This window comes from Crocodylus siamensis, chromosome 5 (genome assembly GCF_052110815.1).
Source record: "Crocodylus siamensis isolate JL-2025a chromosome 5, ASM5211081v1, whole genome shotgun sequence".
Lineage (NCBI taxonomy): Eukaryota > Metazoa > Chordata > Crocodylia > Crocodylidae > Crocodylus > Crocodylus siamensis.
In genome coordinates this window covers 191,244,040-191,262,838 of record NC_143399.1, presented here as the reverse complement: position 1 = coordinate 191,262,838, position 18,799 = coordinate 191,244,040, and the positions used below count along the sequence as shown (strand labels likewise).

Below are 18,799 nucleotides of genomic sequence, written 5' to 3'. Positions count from 1 at the left end.
CTCATGAATTTGACTCAGCCTGTCATCTACAAAACCAAAGTTACAGGTGAAAACTGCTTCCTGTAGCACTCAGTTTATTTTTTCCATAAAGCAGCATACCATGTTTACTTGCACACGACACTCGCTTCCCACTCCACCCCCCAAAATTAGCCTTCCAAAATTGGGGCATGTGTCTTATGTGGAGGATACTGATTTTCTGCCCAGAGAAGCACAGAAATGCTGTAAGGTGGCAACTGCCTCCTTTCCTTTTCTTCTCTCAAGCAGCTGCATGCAGGGGAGATTTCAGTCCAGCAGGGGTAGATCTGGGGAGCGGTGGAGGAGGAGGAGGAAAAGGGGTAGAATGTAGGGGTGCAATCACTGGGGTGATTCCTGTTCTACCCGAAGTTTAAAACTAAACTGTCCACAAGCAATGGCATTTCTATTCAGGCAATACTAAGCAAATCAGCTGACTTTATGGATCATCATTAATCTACTCAGTTCCTGCTAATCACTCTTCACTCCAAAGGGATCAACTCTCTCCTTTTTAGTGGTCTTGATGTTACACAAATCAAGGTATCCTCTCTTCAGCGATTTTCCTGTGTTAACTACTCTCTTTTCTTATTTCACAGCCCTGCAGAATATTGTCAGCTCTTTTAAAAATCCTAGGTCTGCCCATGGAGTCCAGTCTTCAGCAGCAGCCATGGTTTCATCTTTTGGCTAAGCAACTAAGAGGTGCTGACAATTCAGCTATGAAAGGGTTAAAACTAGCTTTTCCCAAGCAGAAGAGGCAGGGTGAATAAGCTGAAGATGAGGCTCTGTCCCTGCTCTGTATAGCCAGGAAAAGTCTTCTTATCTCTGCTGTCCCAAAAACAATGCAAGTTATTTGGTGGAACGTGGTAAACAAGAAAATACAGTATGAAAATAACTGTATAAAAACTGGCAGTTGTATGTTGATATCTATGTAGGTAAAATCATAAGGATATCATTTTTCTATTTCTACTTCATAGTACAGGGAATATCAAGAAAAGTACATACGAAATTCTATTGACAATGGCATCTTCATCCTCTTGCTCATCTGAAAAGCAATTTAAAATACATTACATTCAGTTCTTAAGCCAACTTATCCTTTCTTTCCCTTTATGTAACAACACTGTTCTAAAAGAAATGAAAACTATAGCTCAGATTTAAAATTTAGTATTACTAAATCCAAATAAATTATTTCTGCTTTTTACAAAATACATGCCCATGGCAGGTGAACTATACAATTCCATTATATGGGTAGAGGAGCTGAGGGAGGAATGTTAGCACAACAGAACAAGCGTGTTCCAGGTTTTCAGTAAGAAATCACGTGGGCATTTCCAAATGCAGAGCCAGCCACCTACAGGCTTGCATCACAATGGAAAAAATCCATGCAAATAAAAGGTTGTGCCCTTTGCACTGTTTACTGAGTTATCTTGACATTAGGACTTGGATTTCTAAATTAAATAAGTGAATGGTTGTTTACAATGAAAATGAAGCTGGACCCACTTCTCAACAATCTACTATGGAAACGGCAAGCAAATAAAAGGAAAAGATGTTATTTCCAATATCAGAAATTTTATTACAACAACTAATAAACAGTTGATACCACTGTGCAATCTTATTTTTGAAACTCTGAAGTCCAAGTAGCTAGCTATGCTTTTTTATTCATGTATGTTTTTCCAAGGAATTCAATTTGCAAACATGTTTGCTGGGGAAAGGGGTCCTCCCCCTTTTTGGATTACCAGAGAAAAGTAGTATCTTCCTGGAAGTAAAGACATGATGAGCGTGGCTAGCTGAACCCATCAAAACCTCAGGTCACAAATGCAAGGGCAAGATGTTTAACTGGTATCAGCCTGATGCTAGGTGTCTCAACCAGCTTTATAATAAGGGAAATCTTTCATCTTCACCAAGATAGAATATAACATCCCTTTTCTTTCTCCCAGTTGTAGGCTCCTAACATTCAGAAAAACGTTGTTTGCTCAACAACCTGGAGAGGTTGGGTTCCTCTGCCTTGTAGCATTTCTTTTTGCAAAAGTAATGTTAAAAACTTGAATGTGTAAAATTACTTACCTGCTTTCCTTTTGTACCTTGTGATTATGAAGTAGGAAACTATGTAGAGAATAGCAAACAGGAGAAAACAGATCTGAAAAAGAAATGTAATTTAATTACGTTGAAAAGAGGCCTTAAATGCATTACACATAGACAAAAAGTATGATGAAATTCAAATCAACAGAAGCGTTATACTTAAGCTATTATTCTGCAATTAACATATGCCATAGATCTCACTTATGTGGAAATCAACAAAATGCCAAACTTTTGTTAAGTAGGAAAAATGCTTTAGTAAAAACTTCCAGTTTTTTTAACTTGGAAAGTTAAAAAAGCATTTGTGTGGGATACTTCTGAAAGTCAGATAAAATGCTCATAATATTAGGCATCACTGAGAAAAGATTTGAGCCATATCTACTACTTGTATTTTGCTTGAAATACAAAGTTATAGCCTTAGCTCACAGTGTTTGGACACAAAAATCCTTTGCACCTTGTAAGTCACATTATGACAGGAGCACACAGCTGTCTAGTACAATTTCAAAGGTAAAACCTTTTTTCAGAGAAGAAGGAAACAGGATATCTCGGCAATGTGCTGATTCAGCACACAACTAAAGTAGAATACATTTCAAAATGTAAAAGGTTTTAGGTTGGGGTGTTGTTATTTTGAAATGATTTTCCTGGCTGCAGAGCTCAGAGTAGACAATTTTGGGCACCCTTTTTCTTGGTATTTAGCTGCAGAGTTTGGTCTTCCCAGGAAATAAAGAATTTTGGGTAACAGTTGCCGAGAAGAATGCATGACACTATCAATGCAATTAAACAGAACTTTAATTTTTCATTATTCTAATTTAGTTCCTAACATCCTGGAACCAATTCAGAGCATTGGCTTTATGGACAAAAGCAAAGTAAATGAGCTTACCTCATAGCATTTAACAGTAAGCATAAAACTAGTAATTTAAGATATTAGATCCATAGAAAACAAGTTTGGCTAGTTATTAGCCAACAATTCAGGAACAAAGAAGAGAAAAACATACTTATATATACAAAGTATTCAAGAACTTGAATACCTTACACAGTACTTACCTTGGATTAGATTAATAATTTTTCAAGATAGCAACCTATTCTTAAAAATATACTAAAATAAGTTTTTATATGCAATTAAATATTAGCAAAAATTGAGGTACTAAAGTCACAGAAAACAGAGATGCATTTTCCTTTTTATCTATAAAATAAACCAGATGCAAAAATGTATGTATATGACAACAAAAGATCCCTGGGTTTAGTTTAAGTACTTCACATTATGCTAATACTTAACAGGACAGGAGAAGTACACTTGTTTGGTTTTGTTAGCTTTTTGGAAGCAGAGGGCAAGGATTGAATTTCTCTCCGTCAGTTCTGGCCAGTAAAAGGTTTAAATAATTTTTAGGGTACCAGCCCCAGGAAGACAGTGTTAGATTGGAGAAAAACAACTTCAGGTTGAAACTAATAATGACAGTTGCAATTTAGCTTCTACACTGAACTTGACCATCATTGAATTCCCAACACTCATTCAGAAAGAAAAAAAAAGCCATCTCTAAAGCAGTAAAGCCATCCCATCCCAAAATAAGATTTTTCAGGGGGAAGGCAGGAAGAAAGCCATCACCACCCTAAATCTGTGGTACTTAAAAATGTCCTAAAGAATTTTTAAAGCAAGTGCATGCACAGATTAGAAAAAACTGAATCAGAGAAGTTATAAAACACATTTTAAAACACTTGTAATTGTATGTGTTTTATAAAACCAGAAGCTGTGTGCCTGTCACTCAACTCTGAGGAAAAGGGCTAAAAAGCAAGAAGAAATGGGGAAACCTGCTTAAAATGGGATTAATTACTTTCTAGAGACTTTTCCAATTAAGAATTTTACACACACACACACACACACACCAGCCCTATTTAAAAGTTTTGGCACTGAACAAATATGGATATTCTTAAACAAAACATTGTTGAAGAGTAAAGGTTGGAAGTATGTTTCAATGAAGTCTGGATAACAACAAGAATTGCTCTGCACAAGAAACTAAGAAGTTTGGAAATGAATAATTAGAAAGAACTTACTGAATTTCTCGTCATACAGTCTTAGGCTGCTTAGGCTGTATTGTGCATACAAGGTTGTGCAAGTCTGAGAATGAAACATAAAATTCCTCAAACTCCAATATGTGAGAGAGCCCTACATCATGTAGTGGGAAGTGGAAAGCTCTCAGGTCCCCCAGCACCACCCACTGTGCATGTAAAAATGGCAGCTAGGAGCTCTCCACTCTCCAGCTGCCACTTCCACTGGAGTTCAGGAATGGGAAAAAAGGGGAGAACAGCTGCAGTTCCCAGCTGCATATTCACTTTTTAAAAGGTTCAAGACACAGCCAGAAACATCACAGAGGAAGCAGGAAACACCATACTTTCATCATGGCCCCAGAGAAAGTGGGAAGAGCAATGGAATAACAACCACACCCCACTACACAACTACCATATTCATAACCTCCTGGTCATAAACTCCCATGTAAGGCATGGGTAAACCTGAATCGACTGCGTTCAGGCTATAAAGCCTTCGACAAAAATCAAACATAACATGGAAAAGGAGATCAGACAGCCCAGCATATACTGACTGCTACGCCTGTGTGAAGCAGTTAGTATTCGCTTCAAATTCGGCTGATTCAGGGGACAGTGATTCTATTTGGTGATTGAATCACTGTCCTGAATCAATTCGGCCAAATCAGCCAAGTCTCCGAATCAAACAGTCCCCATCCCCCACCTGCTCTCCCAGCCCCATCAATGGCTGCCCCACCCAGCCCCAGGATGGAGTTGTTTTTTTAAACTTTTGGATCCTAAAAAAATTAATTTTTTAGGGGGGGGAGGAGGGAAATCAAAACCAGCAGCTCCTCCTCAGCTTCAAAAGTACTCACTTCTAATTCACAGGAGTCAACAGATTACTGTATTAACTCAATTGTAAGATGAGGCTTCCCCCCTCCCCCCCATTTAACATAAGGAAAAAGCCCCTTGTCTTAGAATTGAGCAGGGAGGGTAGAAGGGATGAGATGGCTACTACGGCCCAGGCTCAGGGTCAGAGCTGCAGCTGCTGCCTGCACCTCCCCCCCTACAGCTTTTGCATCATACCATCTCCCCCTTCCCCCCACCCCAATGCAGCCTCTGCTTCCCTGCTACCTGGGGCATGGAGCACAGCCCCAGCCTGGCCCTGTAGCAGTGGCGCATAAACTGCATGGCTGGTACGGGGGCTGAGCTAGGACCATGTAGTGCCCCAGGCTAGAATGGGGCAAAACCTGTTAGGGGAGAGAAGAGGGGGACTAGAGACAGACATTATACATCAACCAGTTTAAGTGATAAGAAACTGGTTTAAGCCTGTACCACAACAGATGTTCAGTGCACATAAACCAGTCATAAAATGGCTGAAACAGGTCTGAGGTAAACCTGGTTGAATGTACTATCAGACGTAACTGACTTGGGTCAAACCAGTTTATGCATCGTCTGTCCCAGACCCTTTGCTTGTTTAAGCTAAACCAGACACCCCCAGCATGCTCTCTGGGCTGGAAAGGTCTCTCTGCTCCACAGCAGAGCTGGCCCCTGCCCTCTGCTCCCTAACCAGAGCTCTGATAAAGACTTGCAGGCACAGCAGGGTCTGCTGGCTTCCCCATGCCCCTCACCACTCACTGCTTAATCAGAGATCCCTTCCTCCTCTCTCCCACAGAGTTGACTGTAGCCAGCATGTGGTATGCTAGCTAATGCTGTGCAAGGCAGATAGGACAGTGTCTGCTTAGGGCTTTTTGGAGGTAATCAACACCTCAGATGGTAAAATCCCTGTATTCTTTCCTTTGGAAAAGGCAGACAAGGTTCTTTGGATAAATCTGATACGCTTTCTGATATCTTAGACTAACTAAGTAGTTGGAAAAAAATTTCTTAGCGAGCTTTTGGGTTTAAAAACCCTTTGTCTGGCTAAGGAAGCATCTTCAGTTGGTCTGTGCTCTTCCCAGATGGAATGAATAGTAAAGAAGCCAGAGACTGATAGGCGTTTCCAATGAAAGGCTATTTAAAAAGAGCTTGTAATGAGCAAGCTTTGGTTTCTGATGGGGTGTTAAATGCTGATAATGGAGCTGATAAAAGCTCTGTTATTAAGGGGGGGGGAACACCTCCCTAATCAGTGTCCTGCAGGGGGGCCTGGCCATGACCCCCTCAGCTCAGCACTGTCGAATGGAAGGGAGGGCTGCTCTACCACCCCTGGCTTCTAGCCTGAGCCACTGCAGGCATGTGCCTGCATTTCTGGGATGTCTTTCTGGTTACAAAACTGATTTAGCCTAGCCAGGTTAGACTAACTTGAAAAGACTGAATCAATTCAGGCCCAGGCTTGAGGGCAGGCACAAGCAGGGGGCAAGGTAGACCTCCCCATACCACCTGCCCCTCCCCACCCCAATGGTGGGGGTGGTAGAAGGGATGAGTTAAAGACAACCCTTCAAAAATTAGATTCTATACATGGAAAACTGTAACAAATTTATAACTTTTCCATGTATAAAATCTAATTTTGGGTGAGTGATCTTAAAGCCAGGGTCATCCTAGATGCAAGTAAATACGGTAAATTCAATGGGGGATAGAATTAGGGTCATCTCAGCATCATATATGGACTTCAATGCCAGCACTATGCAAGTCACCAGTTCTACAGCTGCACATGAAACTCACAAGACAAACTCGCTTTTCCAGTGCTGGATGAACAAAATTGATTTGCAGCTGGTTGCAACTAAAACCCAGCAAAGGGAAATGATGTTGGCAAGTACAGGAAAACATTTTGAGCAGTAAAACAATAGCAAAATGTCATTATCAAGGGGCTTCCAAATGCCAAAATGAACCCCTAATGGTTTATGCTTCCTGACCTACTCATGACAGTAACTAGAGAGATCTTTCAACTAGCCAGATTAGCACACATCTTTCTATGGGAATCAACCAAGCTACAGTAATCCACACATTCTATTCCAAATCGACTGTCATCCAGCTTTTTATCACTAAATCCAGCTAGAGCAACATAAGCCCAAAAGAGGAACAAGTCAAAGTTGCTGAAAGGCTGAAATAATATGGCTTTATACTTGATGACTAATATGCACACTACAGGAATAATCTGTCCCAGGACATTTTAGTTTAGCTCCAAATTTCAGAAAGAAGCAATAACAAAAACAAACACACGAAAAAGAACTCAGCCACATGTGCTTAATTACAAGAGTAAGATGCATGGTATTTGAGTTAAGTCATTATAGATGACGAATATGCAAGTTATTATGGAATTAGACATTACATTAGTATCACCTGCACAATGGATGGAATTAAGCATACATAGTCGCTTGGTATAAACACTTCTTTATGGGCAACTCCAGTGCCTTTCAAAATTAATCTTAAACAAAGAAGTATGTTCTTTTTAAATAAAGTTGTACTTAAAAGGTGCAACGTAGTCTATGAAGCTGTCATTTCTCTATAGAAACACTCAGTGAGATCACAGGGATAAAGGAATTTCTCTGAAAGGTTATGCACGCCTCTGGCGGGATTTAAAGCACCAACTAATATGACTGTGGTGATAAGCTGTCCCAGTGACTGACCAACTAGATTTCACTGCTTGCACACAGCCCTAATGTTTTAAAACATAAGTGTTTTATGGAACTTAATCTACTTACCATCTAGCTTCCTAGCCCACCACTACAATTCTGTACTGTACTGAGCCAAAATTGTAAGGAGCTAGAGTAGATAGGACAAGCAGTATTCTATCAGCAGGATTATGGTGCTCCAAAACAATCTTTCTCTCATATTACAATCCATTTCTGCTACCATAAATAGGGGGCATATGCCAGAAGACATCATACAGCACAACTTTAGACAACACAAGAATCTTAAACATCTGGCTACCCTGAAACTTAATGATCTGGAAAGAAGGCAAAAAAAAAAAAATTCCAAAAAAGGAGAGGTAGGAAAACAACCACACTAGTATAAAATTATGGACAGAAAATTGAGTTATGATACTGTTGTTAAAGCTGAAAAAAATGCTGCACATTGCTGGAAATCCATATTCTTGGAGAAAAAGCTTTTTATTATAAACAGTCTCTCCATTATTTTAAATAAAAAACACTTAATTTGGAGTGATATAAAAAGTGGCAAAATAGGCCTTAACTCTGAGTACCCTAGCTTCTTATGATGATGTAGGTTTCAAAGTTTTCTTGCAATGTTTATCAAATGCTTTGTACTGAAAGCCTATAAATATGAAGAGACTCAAAAAAAAAGACACCACTGTCTTTCATATAGAAACGCAGAGTACATTTAGTATCAAACAACAGTACTGTTTCAATTTTTGCATCAATTTGCATGAAGCTTAAAGAACCATAGCATTTGTCTGTTTAAACTTCCTTTGCTATAAACTGATTCTTCATAATACATTTAGCTTAACTTACTGATGTCCAAAAATGGTAAACTTGCTACCTAATTTCCAACCACTACATGTACAGCTATCAAATCATTTTCCCCATGGGTTTTCCCTATAATAGCTATGCAAATATACTGTATTTATTTTAACAAGAAAACTTCTTGAATAAAAGGAGTTTAGACCAACTATCTTAAAAGATCCCTCTGTATTAAACAATAATTTGAATTAAAAACAAGCTTATATTTTTAGGAATAGAAAGTCTTAGCTAATCAAGACTATCACCATGTCTGTCCCTGGAACATTATTATAGTTTACAAAGATGCTTGCAGAAAAACTCTGTATATGCCTAGCATGACAGACAAAAGGACTCAAACAGGAAAAAAAAAATCTGAAGGGTCGAAGAGTACTTTCTTAGAAAGTAAGTGTAAAGGAAAGCAAACGCTAGCAAAATTCTTAGCACCAAGCTAACAGTTCTGGCTTAAAACAAACAATGAACAGCACCAGAGGAAACTGGAACAATGCATCACACTGCATAAATAAATCCAATAGCACGGAAAAATTTAGCTTCCCTTACAGGCCAGAACCTCTGCAGGAACTTAATAAATGCTCGGGTTACATACAAACCAAGACATGCATAATTTCACCGTGTCCTGCTCCCTTAGCAGGTCTACAGGACAGAGGCACCCTCATAACACACATACAGAATTAACCATTACTATATGACTAGAGAGGTGCGCTGCCTAACCTGTTATAATATTATGACAAACAAACGCATGAAACAAAATATATACACGCTCATATGTCCAGGCAGAACCAAAACTATTTTTAGGAAGCCTTTTTCCCCACCATGATCCTAGACGCATCGAATTAAAGACCCACTGCCCAGAGTAAGAGCCAGGTTTTCACTATTGGCTTTTAAGCCTCTAAACTCTATTGCATCAGATGGCAGCACTTCGCACCTGAGCTGCAACCTACATGTTCCATAGGGACATGGTTCAGACTACTCCAATGCTTTTTCTAGACAACTGGCCAGCAAACCAGGAAAGCAAATTAATCTAGGTTCCAGTAAGTGTCCCGTAGGTAAGGGGGACTTCCTTATATGAAGTGCTTCCTTACATGAAGCGCTAAGAAGTCAGATCAATTCCTAATTAATGGATGTCCAGATACCAGTGAAACTCAAACTGCAGCTCCTGAGTCATAACCAGCTCTTCAACTTTCAGCAGGATTTATTCGAAGAAAGTATTATCAAGGGTATTTTTAATGCATGCATTGGGTTTGTCTTTTCTACAGTCATGAATAATACAGCACAGGTACTATTTCTCTGTCAATCTTAACTCATGTACTGTAGCTATTTTCCTTGAACTGTGCCACAACTCAACCATGGGTGTTTTTGTTGTTGTGGATCTTTTTTAACATCATCTGATCATTTAGCTTCTGCACCAAATAGGATTCATAATCTCTGGCCATATCTACACAAGCAACAGAGTGAACAGTTGTTACTGCGCAGTCATTTAGTACTTGCATAAACAAGTACTAAATGACTACACAGTAACCCACGTTACTGCACAGTAGCATCCCCACACTTTTTTTTTTTTTTTTAGTAGCAATGAGCTACTGTGCAGTAGCATCACATCATGGTTAGTGCCCGGCAAGTTACTACGGAGTAGCAGCATGCTCGTTGCTACTGTGCAGTAGCGTCTCATGTAGACGCGCCCCTGAGATGTACTGTCGACAAGGAAGCAAGGTAAGTGAGAAGTTAAGAAATGAATCAGCATGGGCACAGCGATTAAGTGACCACAAGGGCAGTCACTCTAATGCAAGATTATGGCATGCTTCCAGCATGGAACGGCTTGCATTATTTTCTATTTATTAAAGTTTTTATAATCCCTACTCAGTCAATGCAACCCCTTTTATAAACATTGTGTTAGAAAAAGGGAGATGACCAGAAGCTAATGTAACATATCTTCAACTTACAGAAATGAAGAACTCTTCTATACGAGTACTTCAGAACTTCTGATTTTTACATTAATTTACTATTTTGCATTAATTCAATTGTACGACAGTTACAAAAATAGGCAAAGATGAAATGCTTAAATGAAATGAAATGTTTAAAACAGTTCTAAATAAATCTTTACACCAATAGTTTCATTATAAACATCAAATTAGGCAGCGATGTAAGACTTCACAAACTGAATAAAAATTATAGTAATCGTTTTTCTCCCCCTTCTACCTGAACTTTGCCTTTTGCCTTCCTGAGACATGCTACTGGGATATAAAGAAAGCTGCTTCTTCATCATCATCATCATAATAACAACAACAACAACGGTAATAAAAACTATTTTATTTGCATCACATGTTCTTTAGAAACAGTTAAATATTGTTGGATTCAGTAAATCTCACCCACCCGCGCACAGTCATGCAACCTATCAAAAAATGCACCCTATTTATAATATTACATAACATTACATACTTTCAAACGCTTCTCTAAATTACACTCCAGAGCCCCTATGCTGACTGCACTTAGCTGCAGGACATACCATTTCTCAAAGATCAAAGTCTTTGATTTCAGATGCCGATGGCAAAAGGTCAGATGGCGATGGCAAAAGGTCAGAAGCTAACACAACAAACTCTGTAATTATAATTTATCCCTCTATATTAACAGCGCTGCATATACACACCTCTGTCTGTGCCTCATTTCAAATCACTTGAGTTCCCACACGAGAGAGACACTAACCTTGAACAAATTGCAGCTTGGTACCGTGATGTCAAAAAAAGATATCGGTACCCATGGTGACCAGATAAAAATGAAACTACTTTAGTGAAACTGTAAAATTAAATAATGTGCTGTGCGCGCCATCCTGTGACCAAACAGGACCAGTACCACCCCAGTAAAAATAACCCCGCCTTTTTTTCTGAAACCTGAGCAAACAAAGAAAGCACAAGTGCCAACTCATTAATTATTCATGCCTGGCGTATAGTAATTGGTCATCTTTGCCAAATATAACTTTGAAAGAACTTCCGCCCAAAGCAGAGAACTGCGTATACTCTCAAGAAGAACAGATAGTCTACAACAAATATTATCTCTCCGCCTACGTATCTTTCTGGCGTACCCCCCGTCTTGCCAGCCCGTCTACTTTGTCATTATCTTTCTTATCAAGAGCTCTCGGTAATCTGCAGACTACAACGGCTTGTGTGAATCGCTCGGAAGCAACTTTCTTACCCAGCCTGTAAATGCTGGGTAACATGATATCTGCGTGCTGTAACTGAATAAATCAACTCCTCTGCCTACGCTGCATCACATCAGTAGCGTAAGTAAAATAAACTTTCTATGTAACCAATACACTGTGTTTAAATCATCTGACTCCTGCTCACCATTATCATCCACCTGTCCGGTTATAAATCCCCCTCCTCGCGCCAAGCCAGTCGTGCCGACACAGGCTCGCAGGTCAAGGGTGCACCGGCATTAGGGGTGTGACACCAGTTGTGGCCTTGGCTCTACCACGATCTGCTGGCTGGGAAATTGGCTCCGTGGTCGGACCCAGAGGGTTGTAATTGATGGCAGTCACTCATCGTGGTTCCCTGTGACCAGTGGGGTCCCTCAAGGCTCTGTCCTGGGACCCATACTGTTCAACATCTTCATTAATGATGTGGACATTGGAGTTAGGAGTGGACTGGCCAAGTTCGCCGATGACACCAAACTTTGGGGCAAAGCATCCACGCCAGAAGATAGGCGGGTGATCCAGGCTGACCTGGACAAGCTCAGCAAATGGGCAGACGAGAACCTCACGGTGTTTAACACCGAAAAATGCAAGGTTCTCCACCTTGGGAGGAAAAACCTGCAGCATCCTTATAGGCTCGGCAGTGCTACGGTGGATAGCACTACAGAAGAAAGACTTGGGGGTCATCACTGACCACAAGATGAACATGAGCCTGCAATGCGATGCTGCGGCTAGTAAAGCGACCAAAATGCTGGCGTGCATCCATAGATGCTTCTCGAGCAAATCCCGGGACGTCATTCTCCCCTTGTACTCGGCCTTGGTGAGGCTGCAGCTGGAGTACTGCGTCCAGTTTTGGGCTCCACAGTTCAAAAAGGATGTGGAGAAGCTTGAGAGAGTCCAGAGGAGAGCCACACGCACGATCAGAGGTCAGGAAAACAGATCTTACGATGACAGGCTGAGAACCACGGGACTCTTTAGCCTGGAAAAGCGCAGGCTCAGGGGTGATCTGATGGCCACCTATAAGTTTATCAGGGGTGACCACCAGGATCTGGGGGAATGTTTGTTCACCAGAGCGCCCCAAGGGATGACGAGGTCGAACAGTCACAAACTCCTGCAAGACCGTTTCAGGCTGGACATAAGGAAGAATTTCTTTACTGTCCGAGCCCCCAAGGTCTGGAACAGTCTGCCAGCGGAGGTGGTTCAAGCACCTACATTGAACACCTTCAAGAGTAAACTGGATGCTTATCTTGCTGGGATCCTATGACCCCAGCTGACTTCCTCCCTTTGGGCAGGGGGCTGGACTCGATCTCCCGAGGTCCCTTCCAGCCCTGATGTCTATGAAATCTACGAAACAATTAAACACAAACCTCATTACTGAAATACTGGAAACAGTGGTTTGAGTTAAGCCCAGTCCCACATCTAGACGTTGCGAGGCACATGACTTCTTGGTTACCAAAAGGCAAGGTAGGGGTGGGATATCAGGATACTGCTTGAGAGTGGTATTCACTATGCACTCCAATGCTGGAGGAATCTGAGGGGGCCAGAAGTAGGTAGTACCTAGAATGATGATACTCAACACATACATCTGCAGCTGCCTTGGGTTTAAACTGCATAAGATTATTGTGGAAAGGCTGCATAGGAGAATGCTCTCCTGTCTACCCCTTTTGATGTCCCAGGGTCAAAAATCTCCCTCCACTGCAAAGTAGCAACATGGAAAATGTCTGAATATGTGGTGAGTCCGCAGCACCACATACCACCCAGGCATGCTTGTCTGGACATGGCCATAAGGGTTGCAGAGAAAATCTGGGAAAGCAGCGAGGAGCACGAAAGGAAAAGTGATGAAAGTTTTCTATATGGAGAAAAATCCCCCTTTTTATGCTCTCCTTCATTACTCTCTTATTCTATATATTAATCTCACTGTCATACAAATCTTCTATAGACTATATTAATAATGAAAACAGGAGAAACCCATTTCCACAGACAATACACACCAATATACTGTTGTACTCATTTTAGGACTAGAGGAGAACAGAAAAAAAAGTTTACATTGAAACCGTACTTCTATGGACTCCAATACCAGAAACATTATCAGAAAGTTTTTTGTTTTTTTAAAAAAAGAACACAACTGTGAGAATGTCTGGAAAATAAAGGGTCCTGTCATGTCTCCTCCCCCAAACCGTCCACTTATTTTTACCCCACTACACTTAGACAGGTCACCCAAACTTAGTACTGACTTCCAATATGCACAAGTCAAAACAAATTACTAAACTGAAAAAACATTTTTCCGCAAAAGACTCATTTTCCATTGTAATTTATAAACCGTGGACCTTTTAAAAAATATTTACCTTACCATCTTATTAGGAAACATTCTTAGGATGATATGTGACATTATTATGTTAAACCCCTTATACAAACTGACACAAAGAGAGAGAGTTATGACCCAAATACTCCAATATATGATTATAAAGATTTGAGGCGCTACGGAGAAAGACTGTTACAGAAAACCCTCACTATTTGCAGGTTCGGCGTTCGCAGTTTCAAATATTCGCAAATGCCAATGCTTCTTAAAGCAGCTCCTTGGGAGCTCTGCTCTTCTTGCCGCTGTCGGGCTCCCACCGCCGCCGGAGCAGCTGTGCCCTACCCCGTCCAGCTGCTGGGGGCACTGAGTTCACAAACACAGATGGTGTTCATAAATACAGTGCCTTATTCATGGATTTCGCCATTCACCAGGGATATGAGAATATATCCCCCGCAAATGGCAAGAGTCACCTGTACCGATCTCTGTTGGCCACACACAGTCCTACAGCTGACTGGGGGCAGCAGGAAGGTTGAGCTGCATCATGGTCCATGTGAGCCTATCTTTGTTTGCAAAAAGAGTAAGGAAATGTACAGGGAATGGCATGACAGAGTTTAGGAAAGCAGATGGGGAATATACAACCCTATACATTGAGAGCCTTCACTTAGCAGCTGAAGAAAAATGCTGTATGAGAGATGCAGCATACCACGGAACAGAGAAACACCATAAAAACTTGTTTTCGACTACTGAGAGTAGATGACAACTAGGCATATGAAAGGTTAAATGGTTAAACTATATTTATACCATTAATGCATTAAAGTTAACATTTAAAAAAAAACCTATGTTGGATGCATTATCACATGGTTTACCAATACTACTTTTCCAGAGTACTCTTCCCCGAGGCAGCCCAGCCCACCTTTGTCCAAGACCTGCCCCTTCCACCAGCAGTTGGGCCTGTGTAAATCAAAGTGCTGCAGCAAGGGTGGGGGATGAGGTGGTGGAGCTGAATGGAACAGAGCCAGCCCTCTCCCCCGAAGAGGAAGGGGAGCAGGGCAGAACGCAATGGCTGGCAGCAGGAGCACCACTTGCCACTCACGCATCTCGCTATGGCAAGCAGAACAAGAGCTGGCTAGTCTGTAGGTACATGTTATTAGTTAAACAGTTGACCAATATAATTAGACAACTTCAAACAGCTAATGTGTTACATATTTACATCCCTAGTAGAAACGTGATGAGATATGAAAGTAAGGAAGCTTGAAATTCATGCGTGTTCCCTACACTTCCAGACTAGCCTATGAAGGGGGTGGGCTGAGAGACTTACAGGCCATTCTGTGGTCACTGAATACTCACACTCTGCTCCTACACTTGGGTTGCGCTGCATGGGCAACCAATACAAGGGGGCATAGGGTGGGATGGGGCAGCAGTCTGCTTGCATGTGTAAGGCAGTATAAAAGGAAAGGTGGGATTAAAGGACCAAAGGTGTCAAAGGGAAAGCAGAAGAAGGAGACGGCAAAGCCTGAGGGAGCACAGCAGGGCACTGTGGCAGACTGGAGTTGAGGTGTTCATCCGAGTCAGTCAGTACAGAGGCAGAAAAGGATCTTGGAGTCATCACTGACTCCAAGATGAACATGGGCCGGCAGCGTGGGGAGGCAGTCAGGAAAGCCAACCGTACCTTGTCATGCATCCACAGATGCGTATCGAGCAGGTCCAAGGAGGTGATGCTCTCCCTCTATGTGGCACTGGTCAGGCCACAGCTGGAGTACTGCCTCCAGTTCTGGGCGCCGCACTTCAAGAGGGATGTGGACAGCATGGAGAGGGTCCAGAGGAGCCCACTCGCATGATCAGGGGGCAGCAGGGCAGGCCCTATGAGGGGAGTCTATGGGACCTGAACCTGTTCAGCCTCCACAAGAGAAGGCCGAGGAGGGATCTAGTGGCCTGTTACAAACTAGTCGAGGGGACCAGCAGGCACTGGGGGAGTCCCTGTTCCCCTGAGCACTGCCAGGAGTGACCAGGAACAATGGTCACAAGCTGGCAGAGGGTAGGTTTAGGTTAGATATCAGGAGGCGCTACTTCACGGCCAGGGCGGCTAGGATCTGGAACCAACTTCCAAGAGAAGTGGTGCTGGCTCCTACCCTGGGGGTCTTTAAGAGGTTAGATGAACATCTTGCTGGGGTTGTTTGACCCCAGTACTGTTTCCTGCCATGGCAGGGGGTCGGACTAAATGATCTGCTCGGGTCCCTTCTGACCTTAGAAACTATGAAACTCTGAAGAAGGCGGGACAGATGGACCCCTTTGCAGACTAACTAGGGTACTAGGCTTATTTTAGTCTAAAGAGAAGACGGAGGGGGAATTTAATAGCAGCCTTCAGCTACCTGAATGTGGGGTTCGAAAGAAGATGGAGCTGGACTGTTCTCAGTGGTGGCAGATGACAGAACAAGGAGCAACAGTCTCAAGTTACAGCCAGGGGGGTTTACATTGGATATTAAGACAAACTCTCTCACTAGGAGGGTGATGAAGCACTGGAGCAGGTTACCCAGAGAGGCTGTGTGATCTCCATCCCTGAGATTTTCAACACCAACTCCTTAGCTGGGATGAGATAGTGGGGGCTGGTCGTGCTGGGAGCAGGGTTGTGGACTAGACGCCCCCGGGGCTCCCTTCCAAACCCAACTTCCCATGGATTCTGACAACCAAGGTCCACGAGGGAGCCCGGGGCTGCGTGGGCTGAAGCTCGCTGCTGTGGGTGCGGCGTGGGAAGCAGAAGGGAGAGAAACAAGGATAGAGACACAGCGGGTAAGACAGCGCGAGGAGCGGACGGCCGCGAAAGCGCCAGGCCAGAGCGACAGGCACCCGGGGCTCCGGGGAGGGGCCTGGGCAGGGCCAGCGGGGGCCAGCCAAGGCCGGGCCTGCCGGGGGGCGGCAGGGGGCGACGCGGGCAACGGGACGCACCGTGTACTCGCGCACTTGGCTGTGGAAGTTCTGCTCGCGGATGGTCACCTCGTCCGCGTCCATCCTTCATAGTCCCGCAGCTCCCGCCCGCAATGGCGGCCGCCGCGCCCACTCCTGCTCCGGCCGGGAGAGCATGGCCAGCCGCTGCGGGGGAGGCAGACCCGGAGCCCGCCGGCTCGGCGCGTCTGTCACCGTGCGGCGCGGCCGAGGGAGGGCCGGGCCCGGCCTCTCAACTGCGTCACGGCGTGGCCCGCACTGCGCAGGCGCTGCCGCCGAGGGGCGGGGCAGTGGCGGGACCGCCCCGCGCAGAGGGCCGCGGACCAATGGGGGTGGGGGCGAAGGCACCGCCCCTGGGAGCGGGGCTCGCTGACGGGCGGGATCACACGGAAGGGGCGGGGCTAAGGGAGGGCGGGAGATAAAGAGATGGGAAGGAAAGAAAGCAGCGGTGAGAGTAACAAGTTTTCTGAGGGAGAGGGGCAGGAAGCAGCTGGGGAGGGTGAGATCCGCCTCGAGCAAGCGGCAGCAAGTTCAAAGAGCAAAGGAAGGGAAAGGAAAAATAAAGGGAAGGGCAGAGGCTTGACTTCATACCTCTGCTGATGTCCATCCCTATCTAGAGCTCACTGCAGCCGAGGGGAAAACTCATTTCTGTCCGATCAGCTGAGCTCTTGCACTCTTCTGTCTCACTCACAAATGCTGAACCCAGGGTTCAATTTCAGAGGGTCCCCCCTTTTGCACAAAGCAGTGTGACTGGTGAAAGCAAGACATCCTGATGCACTTAGGTTAATGGATAGTATCCTAAAGGTAGAAGAACCTTCAAGCTGCTCTGCATTGTATCAAGGACCGTGGTGGCTCCTGCCAGCCAAAGCTTTTTGAAGAGTACAAAGATGGTTTAAAAGCCTTCTTTAGCCCATCTACCTTGAAGTTGTACCAAGTACAGCTCAGCTAGTCCAGAGAGCTTATCCATCATTAACCTGGTCTCATATTTTTACACAGAAACTAGCAAGAATACAATTTAATCTACATGTGGTAAAAGTTGAAGTTGGGGATTTGAAGGTGATTGAACGATGAGTTTTATATCAAGCAAGGGATTTTGTTGTGGAACAAAGGACTTAAGAGTGCAGCTGAATAGTGTCATACGAATTAAGGGTTTTCTTAAATGGTGATTTTCTTGGTTTCTAATTTGTTAACACATTTGTTCTAGAGCATCCTTCCTACTCAGTTTGAAACATTTTTGTTCACATGGTTATATCACTATAATACAGTGTTTGTTACCATGTGTAATAGTTCAAAGAGTGCCTACAAAAATACATTTCCTGCCCCAGGGACTAATAACCAGGAATCCTGGTTTTCTCTGATTAAAAAAAAAATCCCCAATTTTTGGTTTAAAAAAGTAACCCCAAATCCACATTTTTCCCAGACTAAAATGAAACACCACTATATAGCTGTCTATATATTAGTGGTGTTTCATTTAAATCTTGGAAAAAATTAGATTTAGGGTTACTTTTTTAATCTGAAAATTGGGAAATTTTTTTTATTAGAGAAAACCATGATCCCTGCTAATAACTAAGCAACCAAACATAATGCTCAGGATGACAGTTCAGACAGATGAATGCAAAGATATCAGTGAGAATAAGAGGACTTAATGGGTACATTTTAATTAAACATGGGTGTGTACCCCAAAGAGTCTCTATTAACACTTTGCTTTAAGTATAAATAGAACCTGTTCCATCTCTTTTTTTGTTCATGGGGGCGTATGGATACATGATCATGCCCATTCGTGATGACAGTCCTGATCACATACAATGCTTCTCCCCCGACAATCAGTCTGTTCTAACAGTATGGCAATTTTCTTATTGAAAGCTG

General features: G+C 43.0%; 1 protein-coding gene across 1 annotated transcript in view; it reads right to left on the bottom strand.

Annotated features, from left to right (window-relative positions):
• Positions 1-17,198, bottom strand: part of LMBR1 (limb development membrane protein 1) — a 109,917-nt gene extending 92,719 nt beyond the window's left edge. The window contains exons 1-3 of the mRNA XM_090047638.1: positions 16,937-17,198; positions 2,071-2,143; positions 1,015-1,054 (exon numbers count right to left, since the gene is read on the bottom strand). Of these exons, the coding sequence (XP_089903764.1) occupies positions 1,015-1,054; positions 2,071-2,143; positions 16,937-16,999 (176 nt within the window). The 5' untranslated portion in view covers positions 17,000-17,198. The remainder of the gene's footprint in view (positions 1-1,014; positions 1,055-2,070; positions 2,144-16,936) is intronic.
• Between the last annotated feature and the right edge of the window lie 1,601 nt (positions 17,199-18,799).